The sequence below is a fragment of the Gavia stellata genome, chromosome 9 (genome assembly GCF_030936135.1).
Source record: "Gavia stellata isolate bGavSte3 chromosome 9, bGavSte3.hap2, whole genome shotgun sequence".
NCBI classification, from domain to species: Eukaryota; Metazoa; Chordata; class Aves; order Gaviiformes; family Gaviidae; genus Gavia; species Gavia stellata.
This window is the reverse complement of record NC_082602.1, coordinates 20,885,894-20,899,255: the sequence shown is the minus strand read 5'-3', so window position 1 is coordinate 20,899,255 and position 13,362 is coordinate 20,885,894. Positions and strand designations below refer to the sequence as shown.

The following is a 13,362-nucleotide window of genomic DNA, read 5'->3' as shown; positions in this document are numbered from 1 at the left end:
TAGTCCAGCCCCTGCGCCAGAGCAGGTTCACCTAGAGCAGATTGCATAGGAATGCGTCCAGGCGAGTTTTGAATATCTCCAGAGAAGGAGACTCCACAACCTCTCTGGACAGCCTGTTCCAGTGCTCTGCCACCCTCAAAGTAAAGAAGTTCCTCCTCATGTTCAGATGGAACTTCCTATGACCAAGTTTGTGCCTGTTACCTCTTGTCCTGTCACTGGGCATCACCGAAAAAAGACTGGCCCCATCCTCCTGGCACCCACCCCTTAGGTATTTGTAAGCATTGATAAGATTCCCCCCTCAGTTTTCTCTTCTCCAGACTAAAAAGACGCAAGTCCCTCAGCCTTTCATCATAAGAAAGATGTTCCAGTCCCCTAATCATCTTTGTAGTCCTTTGCTGTACCCTCTCCAACAACTCCCTGTCCTTCTTGAACCAGGGAGCCCAGAACTGGACACCATACTCCAGATGCGGCCTCACCAGACCAGAGGGGGAGGATAACCTCCCTCGACCTGCTAGCCACACTCTTCTTGATGCACCCCAGGATGCCCTTGGCCTTCTTGGCCACAAGGGCACACTGCTGGCTCATGGTCATCCTGTTGTCCACCAGGACTCCCAGGTCCCTTTCCACAGAGCTGCTTTTCCAGCAGGTCAGCCCCTAATCTGTACTGACGCATGGCGTTATTCCTCCCTCTGCATCACCCCAAACCTCCAGGCAGGCTCCAGGCACAGCCTTCTTCCACTTTCAGTGAGATGGTTGCCACATCAGCTTCCTAAGAGGTCCTTCAAGAGAAGCCTGGCTCTTCTCTTCCCCTAAAGACCAGGTCAGAGGCCCAGGACAGCCAAATCTACCTCCTTACCTCACCTTGCTGGGCAAATTTCCATCAGGGCTTCTCCCTGAACCTGTCCAGTCACCCCATCCCTGTCACAGTGACACCAACAGCTCCCTCCACTCTCCCACCACTCCAGCTTCCTCTCCCAGTTCCTCAGCCTTAATACCACAAGGAGAATCATCTGCCCTGCTCTGCCCTGCCCTAACCCAGCCCAAGCCCGCAAACACACCCAGGGAGTGGAGGCAGACACCCAAGTAAGTGCGAGGAGAAGAGGGAGGGAAAACTCTGCCCAACCCTGTACAAGAACGGCCCAGCCTGGGACAAAGAGCAACTCATACCTGAACTAAAAGTTGGGATTTGCAGTAGATGAAGCTGGAGATGATCCCTCTGGAGTGTCTATCTGTGAAACCTGAGCAGATCCTGGCTTACCTCAAGGCTCTGACATGAGAAGGGCAGCACGGAACCCAGTTCCTCACCAAAGGAGCTCCCTCAGTTTGATTGGATTGGCATTGCAGCTGGGGCTGTCCCATAGTACAAGGCAGCTATGGGATGCTGTGGGAAGCAGCAATGGTTCCAGCTGGCAACCCCTCTGTGGTTTTGGTAGAAGCCTATGCCCATTTGTTACAGGAGTGGTTGTTCTTCCCAATCCCTGGTTCAAAGACTTGGAGTATTTACTGTAGGGCAAAATAAAATAATACATACCTAGAGATGCTCAAAAGCATGTCAACAGTGTGCATGAGCATTCCCTTACTCCCAAAGGGTCAGGCCTACTGTTCTCCTGTACATCTAAAAAAGGCCAGACAGATCGATGGAAGCACTGCCTTGGCTGGCTTAGACATGGACCCTGTGTTAGCCCCAGTTCACAGGCTCTCAGCTCCCCTTTCCTTAGGACTAAAACACACCTCCTTAGCACCTGTGTAGCTTCCTTAGAATGGGAGAATTTAGGTAAGACCAAATATTAAAACTTTCCTGTAGAGAGGGACATAATCATGTAAGTGCACTGTTGTCTGGTTTTTCATAGCCTTTTAAAGAACAGAGAACATGAAGGGAGGGGGGTGTCTATGTTGTATTCAACTTCACATTGTGGCCCAGGGATGCACCCTCTTTTCCTTCTGAGAAATAAGTTGGCAGTAGGTCAACCATAAGAGCCAGACCCTCTCCTCCGGCCTGCATGTATCCATACTCAGCCCGCGGCACAGCTTGTGCAGGGCACGAAGCCACTAAGCCACAAAAGAGCATCTTAATAACCCTGGCTCCTAAAAGGCTGTGGGGCGGGGGGTGGGGGGGGGGGGGTGTGCCCTTGCTCAGGACTACTGAGTCAAAGGAATACGAGGCAGAAGGATTTATACAGCTCACACACACAGCTGCCAGACAGGATAGTGGCTGGACTGGAGCTCTGATCTGATCCCAGGAGCACACAATCCCTTTGTGCCTGAGGCCACAGTCTAGCTTACATTAGGAACAGCAGTGGCTCCTGTGGGTGAATAGTTTATTTCAGGCTTCTGGAAATAAATAGAGGCACCACAAGGGAAATAAAAGTCTTCAAAGTAAAATTACTGGCCTGCTGTGCTTTTCCTTAGCAAGCTGTCTTTTGGCTGGGCTGCCCACTGGAATGTGTGTTGCCCAGCATGTCCACATTTTTGGTATTGTTTGATACATTTCCCTCTCCCAAGCCTAGCTATGTCTTCGAGTCAGACTACATTTTAATGCCTAATATAATGTAGAGTGAGCTCTCCCAGTGTAGCAACCTGGCAACTCCACAGAGTCGGCAACACAGGCCCATCTGCAGTGCCCATTTGTAACTCATAAACTGTGTTGGTGTGAAGCCACATTTTCTTTTTTTTTTTCTTTAACAGTGAAGCATTACCTGGTGAAATGCCCCCAGAACAGGTAGGAGATTACACTTCTCTTTACTATAACCCAAGGCACCAGTTCTGGTTTTGTTTTGCTGTGTATGCTGAAGAAGATGAGTAATGTTTTCCAAAATGCCTGCAGTAGGATAAAGAGTCCTGGTCCATGACCCATGAATATGCCTGCAAGCCAACATCTGCTGTGTATGATAACGGAGATCTACCTGGGCTACCTAGCTGGAGGTACTGCAGGTGCTTCAGTGACCAGCCTCTCCTTGAGGCTCAGAATTGCTTTCTGGAGAAGCCTGCTTTCATCCTGGGTGGCTTTCTCGGGTTTCCCAACACCTCACCAGATGGTAATGACTTAAACCATCCAGGTACATAAAACAAACCACAATGTTACACAGTGATTCCCACACCCAGGAACGTGGAGTGGAGCTCAAAAGCAGATTGTCTAGGCCCACAGCCTACTCCCAGCTGAAGACTCCAAGTGATGGGAAAAATTCTACTTCTGCTGCAGTCATTAATCACTGTCCCTTTAAATACCACTAGCTGCCAAAAGTTTTTGATTGTGTGGTGCAATAAAACTGATTTCCATTGTATGATCTTCTTGAGATATAAAATGTGCTGGAACTGAAGTAAAAAAAAGATGAGAGAAGTAATTTACAAACAAAAAAGATTAAAGAAGGATGCCTCATGACAACACAGAAGAACAGCTGTTTCCCAGTTTTCAGTGACATAAAACATGTGTTTCTAGCCTTGTAGTTTAAATGCAGCACCACTTGGTTTCACAGATACTATTTCTCATAGTATCTTTTTAGATACTACGAGATTCAATGCCAAGTATAGCATATCCTAGATCCTCAAGTAGTGTAATTTTTAGTGCATTCTTATGGGATTATCGCTGTATTCAATCTAGCTGACACTTGGATGTAAGTGAAGTCACAACAAAGCAACAGAGTTCGGGAGAGGCCAGTACAAACTGAAACTTTCATGTTATTCATGGAAAGATCATTGTTCTGTGACCCTGACCAGCCATTGCACCACACCAAAAGTTTACAGAGACAGCTCAGCAGTTTTCATTTTTCCCTGGATGTTTTCTCTTTCCCCTTCTTTATTAGCTGCTGGGACAAAGTTGGAATTACAAAAACAAAAAAACAGAAGGGGGAGGGGGAGGAAATCAAAGTAGATTGGTAGACAACACAAGAAGAGGAGAAAAATGAGACCTGATTGAAAAGATGACTGAAAATATGGAGGATGGCAGCCAGATAAAAAGACTTGTAATACAGAATCTGCCTCTCTGGGAATACATAATGTGGTAGTGATACTACTGCAAACACTAAACTTAGAAGGCTAAATAGCAGGGAGAAAACTAGTCAACATGATTTCTTCACTGTAAAACAGAGTCTCCAGAAGTGAAACAAATGCGTGACTCTATATGGATAAAAATAAGGTTTCATGTATTTCAGTGTGGCAAGATATGCTGGTGAAAGCCCTCATCCCACAAATGCATGTCTGAAGTGCATTGACTTCAGGGCTTTAAAATTAAATAGCTGTGAAAGTGTTACCAGTATCATAATTTTTGTTATGTTTCACACTTGGTACCATTTATTTTCCACCCTCTGCTCAAAACATAAACCATTAATTCCTTTGAACTCGCTTCTCTTCACCTCCGCATTCCTTGTCTTGGAACCTAATTCAAGACATTTGTACCCAAAACCCAGTGTCTAAATATCCATTAGGTCAAATTGATGAACTAATTTGCATGAGATTCCTGCCAGTCAAAATGACTACATTGTGTAAAACTCAGCCTTGATTTGAGAGGCTCAGCTCCAACTCCCTTAGTGATATTTCAAACTCAGAGCAGAATCCAGTTTCAAAATTACATCAATAGTCTGGTGTCTAAGAAACGTCTGTACTCTCACTGCAGTAATACCTAAGCATCTTAAAATATTTCATGTCTTGACATCGTAATGGTGGTTTTACTTAATTGGAATCTGAAGCACAAAGGGCCAAGTGATTTGCCCCAGGTCTCACAAAATGGCCTTGGTAGAAGAGAAAATTAAATCCAGATTTCCTGAGTAAAACAAAGCAAATGTTTGGGTTTTGGTTTGCTACTTGACCAATAACAAATTAAGGAAAAAAATGAGTTAACCAAAAACCATTTCTTTCCCACACTTTAAAAATAAATACCTAAATAAAAAGTACAGTTATTTTGGGCTTTCCAAACCACCTAATTCTATTTTCTGGGAGTTTATTTCCTTAAATATCCTCCTTCTTATTATCTTCCTTGTTATTAGCTCATTTTGTCAGTTTTCAGATCCAGAAACCCCCAGGAGGTGTAGCTTTGAAAATAGGAATTCTTTTTTCTGTCTTTTTATTTATTTGTTTTGGCCTGAACTCTCCAGTCCTTCAGTGACTGCTCTTCTGGAGACAAATAATTTGAGGTGAAAAAAGTGCTCACCTCAGAAAGCTGTCCATCTCACGCCTTGGTTCCATGGCATCGATCTAATGGTGTAGGAGCAAACTCTGCCAGGCTGAACCAGAACCAAGTACCCAGTCCTCCCCTGGCACCTCCTCACACAGCCCCCCTATTTGGAAAATATCAAAGCAGCTCCCAGTTTACTCAGGTGAATTTTTTGTCGTACCCCTGCAGACAAGAGAGAATAGCTGATCTATACAACCATAGGAAAAGTCCCACATCCTTGACTGTGATAAGGCTAATAAAGCCCAAAATTGCAGTAGTTTGCCAGCTCTTGGGACAGTATATTCCAGAAATACTAGCCATGACCTCCAGGGAAACTCCTGTCCTGATGCCATGATTGTTAGACACCTTCCACAGGTTTTCTGCCCAAACAACTCCTGTCTTTTTCTTGATCTCTAAAAACTCATTAGATCCTTCAAGAAACGCACAATGTGACACTGTTGAAATAGAAGCCAGGAGGCTGGAGGAGGAGCTGGAGATAAAAAACTAACTTTCCTTTTAGACATAGAACAAGACAAGCTCACAAAGAGGCAGTGTTTTGGAGCCAAGGAGTCTTTTCTGAGCCTCCTTGTTTGGTTTGAGGAGTTCAGTTCTAAGACAGCAAGTACAGTTATTGTATCTCCCAGAATTAGTTAACCCTCTACGGCCCTGGCATTTAAAAGACAAGTATAAGCTACAAATACATTTCTCTGTAGCTTCACTTTTTCAGTGGCAAAGCAGGAATAATAACTAATGCAATTAATTGACACTAAGCCTTTTCATATATTGTACTTAAAGTAGCTGTGTCAGAATGATAGTATCTTTAAGCTACACATCTGCCTTAATGACCTTGGATTATTAAAGCAAAAAGCATTAAAAAATCATTCTCATCCCCTTTTTGGTATTCTTTGTTCTTTGCAGTTTGCCGTGTTTGGGCAATGGAGCTAGGCAGGACAGTTTTAAACAATTTCATGTTTTGATTTTAATACAATGATTAGAAACAAATGATTGTTGTGGGATAGGTTCACAATAGTGCAGGCAGACTTGGAAATTATTTTAATACAACCCTCAGTTTACATAATTAGTGTGATTTATTTATAAAGTTTTTAAACACTTTAAAAAAGTTTGGCAGCAAACTTATGTTTTGGACTGAGTACATGGAACAGAACTCGGGAAAATCAGCAAACCAGAGGTTTTTTGTAATCTACACAAGTGTAAATCCAGAGTGATTTTACCAATGGTAGTGACATTCATTTGGATTTACAGCTGTGTAAAATGATAATATCTGTTATTTTGTTATTCTTGTGTGGTTAACAGCTGAGAAATCTTAACTTTCATTAAGGCCTTGTCCCAGTTTGTGTATTTTATTCTATTAATATAAAAGGAATGTTTCATTATGCAAAAGAACCTGGAGAGGAGCAGCAGCTTGGGACAAATGATTTAAAATTCAGTGAAATCATTGTTGACAGTGTTATGTCTATGGAGACCCTGGTTGGACCCCATTGTGTGGTGTAACTCACCAGCACAGAACAGAAAGGTCCCCACAACCACACTGCATTAATCTTTCCCAGGGCAAGCCCATGGCCAGATGCAGCTGAGCAACAACTGCTTGGCAAGTCACCTCCACCACTATAGTCATCATAACTAACTGCTATACACTGTCCTCCCACCCCAGATGTAAGTTAAGATTTCTTTCATTAACAGTTAAGCCAATACAATTTTATTTCACGTTAGTCGCAAGCTAGGAGCACCTGCACAGGCAGGTACCACAGCTCAGCTGACACATGGTGACAATTGCTGCAACCTGAGTGTATATCCAAGCCCTGTGTATTCAAAGCAGGATATACTACCCCAGACTTTGGGAGATGCAAAGGGTAAAAAAACCAGACTTGGAGGATGATGAACTGCAATAGTCCAAACACAGAAGCCCTCTTGGATAGAAGTCTATTTATAATGTAACTTGTACTCTTCCCTCATACCTACTAGAGCTTTTTCAGCATGGATGTACTGGAGAACGCAAGTGCTCGAGTTAAGAGTTTGGGGCACTGTTTCTCCATTTTACATGCACTCAGCACACCAGCCTCTTTTAAAAAGCTAGCTTTTTCAAATGTGGGTTTGCGAGCTGTCTGAAGGCATGCTGCATGCCCTCCTGGCCTGCTGGCCACTCAGCCAGTCTTAGCCCAGAAACCTCATCAAAGGTTTTGCTTTGCCCTATGCTTCCCGTGTGAGCTTACGCAAGTCACCTAACCCCTCTGTGCACCTGGCCCTCGAGGACAGAAGGGTACAAGCTCACCCTGGGTGCAGCAGTGGGGTCATACATGTTTTTAAGGAATAGGTGCTATGAAACGAGTCTTGTTTAGATCCAACACTGCGTTTTCTGCACCAGGACTGATCAGGCTCCTGAGTTTCTCAGCCAGGCTGTATGGTTGAAAAAAGGCAAGACCCAGAGCATTTCCAACCCCTGTAAGTGGTTTTTCATTATATCCCCAGGTCAAAATCCAAGTTTTTGAGCAGGGACTCTCACAAATGCAAGGTGACGTGTTTGCATGAACTCGCTGGGACAAAGTATCTTTCCCTCCATTGCCTTCACTTTTCCTTCACATATGGGTCTCTGCTTTGCAGCTCCGGGGAGACGGTTACCAGCGTGACAAGCATGTCCCCTCTACAGCCCAAGAAGGTAAAGAAAAAGAAAGAGAAAGAGAAAGTGGAGCAGCCACCAGCCATCCCAGCAAAAGGTATGAAAACAGAGGTGCAGAGGTATTTCAAATCCTGAGCACAACCATGGAGGGACAGCAGACCGTGGGATGTCAGGACTCCTGCATTCTGCTGCCGACTGCCTGTGAGGTGACCTGTGCTCGCTCCCATCAGTGGGGGAAGAAATAGCCCATGCCTGCTGCTGGGACCAGGGCTCTTACCTCCCTGCAGTTTTAGCTATTGAAAAGCTAGTCACCGAGTCCAAGCAAGAGGTCTCAGCTCCCACTGATCAGAGGAGAGAGAGGAACCTCTGTAGCAATATTCACCCTGCTCAAAGAGAAGATTAAAGTTAGGCAAGATGAAATTTCATGCTGGGGATAGGCTGAAGGAAGCCAGCACATTGGACTCCTAAAATTGCAGGTGCACTTGAGAAGTCAAGCAAGCTGAGCAGATAAAGATCAACCTCTTGGGGAACCTCACTTCCAAAGAGGATTTGCGATTGCCTCCAGGATCAATCACACAAACTCTCGGGTGTACTTTCTGAACACTACTGCCAGTGCTGAGTCACTGGGAGAGAGGAGGGAAAGGACCCAAAGGTTTACTGTGCATTAGATCACAAGTGACCAGATCTCAAGAGGTGTATTTGCTGGGGCTCCTGCACAGAAACAGCATGTTTGCATATCAGATTCTTTAATCTCATGAATTTTTCCAATTCATAAGCCCTATGTTTCATTGTAAAATATATTACCTGAAATACAGTTAAACTCTGGTATAAGTACATGTATTCACTCTTAATCCACTATTAATCTGTAATTTATGAATTGCTAATACATATACTAAAAATGACAGTGAATGATGATAATATGAAATGATCCCTTAATATTTATTTCCATAGCTCCAATAGCCACTAATTTTCCTAAGCCCAAGCTCTTGAAACCTCAAAGAAAATTGATCCTGGTAAGTAACTTTCTATGACATTATTTTCTCCATATCCTTCTCTCTCAATACAATTGCTGTAATGTTGCCAGAACTCTAGGTTCAGAAACTATAAATTGGGTTAAAAATCATACAAGTCCTTTTTTTCTAAGTAATACTTTTTCAAGTGATGAATTGTCTTGGCTCTTTTCATTTTGAGCATTAGGTTACACTGGATTATGTTTTCCAGCTTTCTAGCAGTCATCATGTCTACAAATTTAGCCTGTTCTTAAATGACATTCTCACATGCTTCTGGCAGCTGGTTGCTTTGGAAAAAACACCAGTTACTGACAGAATCACAACCATACTGGTTACACTGCTTCTGCGACTTTTCAAGTCAGAAACGTGGGACCTGATTCTGCCCTATAGCAGTGCAAATCAGGAAAAACTGAAGTTGCAGGAATAAGATGAATGTATATAGCTCATAGTAAGGAAAAGAAAAACTCATATGACAGTTTTTGTCAGATATGAGTTTCTGTTTGAAAAACACCTGCAGATGTATGCCAGACAAATTAAATAGAGAGATGTTTCTCTGCTTTAGTAACAAAGCAGTACCTGGACAAGACATCCAGGGGTAACAGTTTTATACCAACTAACTTCAGCTGCCTATATAAAGAGGGTGGTCTGCTAGGGTCCGTATATAGTCAATAGAAAGAGAGATGAGTCAAAGTGGGAGCCTGATGCTCCTACTAATTCAAACTAGATGCTCCCAATTGCCTTTTGGGGATCATTTCTCCCTTCTCTGGCAACAGAGAGAGCCCAGGGTGACTAACTCCCTAACTTAGGTGAAGGTGGGTGCCTAAAGTTAGGCTCTTTGAATAACCCGAACACCTCTGTGATGGCTTCACTTTCAGATGAGGATTAGAATTGGGAACCTTCCCACCAATTGTCCGTAAATATCCATGCCCTTTTAAGCACAGTCAGGGTACAACCCAGGGTACCTGGGCATCATGCCAGGTGACTTCAGAACAGCTCAGCTAAAATCTTAGGCGACACTGCTGCTTGAGTATGGAGCTCACCTCTCCTCTGCTGGTCCTGCAGGGATTGCACCTTGGCCAGGCTCTGCTCATACAGGTCAGGTTTCAGTAGAGGAAGAGGTAGCGTTGTACAAGTGCATGAAAAAACCTTATACCCATGTAGGTAATCGTGTCAGGCCAAAGCTATGCTAAGAGGACAAAGAGACAGGTGAGAGCACTCAGGATCAGGGGATGACAGTCACACTTTGCCGCGCACGCTGCATTAATCACTGTGCCCAGGCACGCAGCTATATCAGAAATCAGTCAGTCTTCAGCCCTCCGATGAAAAACTCTCATCAGTTAAAGCACTCAGACTCTTCCTGCAGGTCAATAAAGCACATCAACACATGCTGAACTTGAGGTAAATCTGTTTCCAGATGCTTTTTTTTTCTGGAATAAATCCAAGGATATGGGCCACAAATAGCTGTTGGCTCTTCCCTTCCTGCTACGCAATCCCAGCCAAGGTTCAAACTCCTTGGAGGTGAGCAGGAATAAAGCCTTTTCAAACAACGAAATCAGCTTTGTCTTCCCTAGCACGACTGAGGATCCGCACGCTGCGTGCAGCCAGCAGACTTGATTTTAATGCCTTGCTGTCGGACTTGAGTCTGGCTATGCTCTTTTCCCTTTCATATTTCACCTCAGAGTGCACCTGGAGAGACATTGCAGCCTGCAGAAAACACAAAATCTATGGACATGAGTTAGTTTTAAGTCAAAAAGTAATCCAGCAAATATTATCCAAAGGATTTGCAAGACCCAAACTCACCTAGCAATACTTTAAAGGGCAAAGTAAACTAAACCCAAGTCAGTCTGTAAGGCAAATTCAGAAGCTGAGCAGGACACTCCCCAGAGCTGTTTCTCATTTCTGTTCCTCTTGTCTCCTTTTACAATGCAGTTGAAGTTTCAACAAAGATACAAAATAATAATTACAGAAAAAAAGACATATCAAATTAATCTAAATGAAACATTTTTTTCATTTTCAGCATACTTGCCTCCCCATTTTTTTAATTCTCAAAAATTTCTCAGATTTTAAATTTTCAGTCTGCTTTGGGGCAAAAAAAATACTATCATCATCCTGCCATATCTCTGCAGGATAAAAGAATTTTTCTTTCTAGCTGTAATTATTGCACAGCTGGTGTCTGCACCAGGTCTTTTTTCACTGATGGCACATAGTTACTAGATAATCGTCACTGCAAAGACACACTCAAATTGCTGAGTTTCTGGACATCTTCTGTAGCTTCCCTGTGCAACCCAAAGAAGGTACCACACCAGGGCACCAGGAGAATATTCTAGAAAACCTAAGCAAACAAGCTAGAGTATAAGGGAACATTAGAAAATAATTCCAGTGTTTTGGGAAATTTTTTGTAATAACCTAAATACCAGCAAAATTATTTCCAGAGGACATGTGCTTCTGGTTTCTTGAAAGATGTTTATAATAAGCCAGAGAATTTCTTTTGTTGTTAACATGCTAGAGTGGGTTGCAGTATAATTTTACAAGAATACAATAACCTGGATAAAATATGGACATAATCTCAATGAAAATTAAAAAAAAAAAAAAAGAGAGAGAAAGCCTAATATCATGTTCAATAGCACAGCCTTGAGTAAAGCCTTTTAAAAACTCTGCTTAAGTCATATTGCTTTTGCTTTAGCCAGAATAACAATTCTATGCTCCCCTTGTTGCAAAAATATTCCCCATCAGTGTCATTCTCTATTAGCATCAATGAGAAATGTGTACAGATCAAAGGAAATAGAGATGCTGAAATGCAAAAAGGGATGGTTTTTATAGCATGCAAGAAGCACAGAGAGTCATTAGGAAGAAGAAAATTCTAGAGGCCCACAAATTCTGCTCTCTAAGGGCTGTTCTGCTATAGCCTTAAGTACTTAGCCCTTTGAGTTGGTAGACATAAATCTTATACTTCCTCAACCACATTTTCTGGTAAGCCTTTCATTGCCTCCTAGAGATTAGTTGTCACAGCCGAAGAGTGTCAGTTATAGAACATCATCTAAATGAAAAGGCTTCAGTGTCTTTTCATGAAGGTTTGCACCTCCAGGCTTCGGAGCTAATGTGTGATTCACTGGAGCCAATGGAAAGGATGTGACTTCAGGTTAGACCAAATTCTGCAATTTTTACTTAAGCAAAACTTTTGTTGACTTCATCGTTTTCACACTAAACTTTAAGGGGAGGAATACCTGCACAGATAAGACAGGCTATAGGGAATCTTCCCGATTCTGCTGTTGATTTATATAGCCTCTGCTAAGTCATATAATCGTCCCACTTTGAAATCAGGTAAACACATCCTGTATTACAAATTATTCCCTTGGTGTTTGTTCTTCAAATGCATTGTACATGTCAAGCACACCATACGTAAGAGTTGGTTTCCGCTGTTCCTGCATTGACTAAACTCTTGACTAACCTCTTTACTAGAGTGTATCTGGCTTGTTACCCACCACAGAACACTTATTGGTCCTGTGTGACTTCTGAAGCGGAGTGACCATAGCTGAGCTATTTAAAAGAAGCATCCTTCTACCTACAGCTCATACAGCATAGACAGCATTGTTTATCTCAGCATGAATTGGATCACTGGTGGCCTGGCACCACATGATCACTGAGATTTTCTTTTGATGATGATGATGTAAAAGCTACTTGAGAAACAGGAAGGGCTTATGGTTATCTAAGACTGAGGTAAATTTCTCAAAGTTATTAACTTGGAGTGAAAGCATAGTCTTTTGCACTCGTTCTGCCTGCTTGCGTTTTTCAGTCACCACTTATATATTTTATGCTGAGATTTGCCAAGGCAGCTCAGACATCTGGATTCCCAGTTTTTACAGATGTAACAGATATGAGAAGCTCAGGTTTCTTTCTGGAGCTTTGAAAATCCCATCCTTATTTATAGACTAAATGCTGACAATGTGCTGAGTGCCCGCCAGTACAGGTCAGGACAGTCCCTGCACTGAAAGTGCCTACTCTGTAATAAGTAACTTGTCTGAAAGTCTGGAATTTGCAAGCATTCATTCAAAGGTCAGCTTCCCTGCTCCTGACGTGTCTACAAGACAGAAGGGTGGTGTTTTGAGCAGGAACTTGACATAGGTTTGACACCTGTGGAACTGAGAAGGCTGTGACTTGGTCTCATCATCTGCATGTACTCAGCAAAATCAAGCTTTAAGCATTACATATTTAGCTCTACATTAGTGTTCTACATTGGTGTATACTGAATCAAGCAAAGAAGGCAGGTGCCCCTAAATTTGCCCAAAAGCTTAAGTTTCCTTCACCAGAAAAATCCTTTTGACTTTTAGGTTTCAGGAGTGCATTTCCCATTGTACAACAAACCAGCCAGATCCACTGTGTATCTGAACCAGTGACCTTGGAGTCCTTTTGGGAAAGGGGTCTAGATGTGCAAGTGAATTATTTGTAGTCTGATTACCACGTCAGAGCTGTGAAATGTAAAGAGCTGCTTTTGGTTTTTGCTTGCTGGGGAATTTGTGCATTCTAAGTTATGCTCCAGCCTGCTGTCCTGCAGCTTCAGCCTCACAGCAACC

General features: G+C 42.9%; 1 protein-coding gene across 1 annotated transcript in view; it reads left to right on the top strand.

The window, feature by feature from the left end:
• VSTM4 (V-set and transmembrane domain containing 4) overlaps positions 1-13,362 on the top strand; it is a 39,737-nt gene that overhangs the window by 18,607 nt on the left and 7,768 nt on the right. Inside the window, exons 5-7 of the mRNA XM_059821430.1 lie at positions 2,686-2,719; positions 7,766-7,878; positions 8,733-8,794. Of these exons, the coding sequence (XP_059677413.1) occupies positions 2,686-2,719; positions 7,766-7,878; positions 8,733-8,794 (209 nt within the window). The remainder of the gene's footprint in view (positions 1-2,685; positions 2,720-7,765; positions 7,879-8,732; positions 8,795-13,362) is intronic.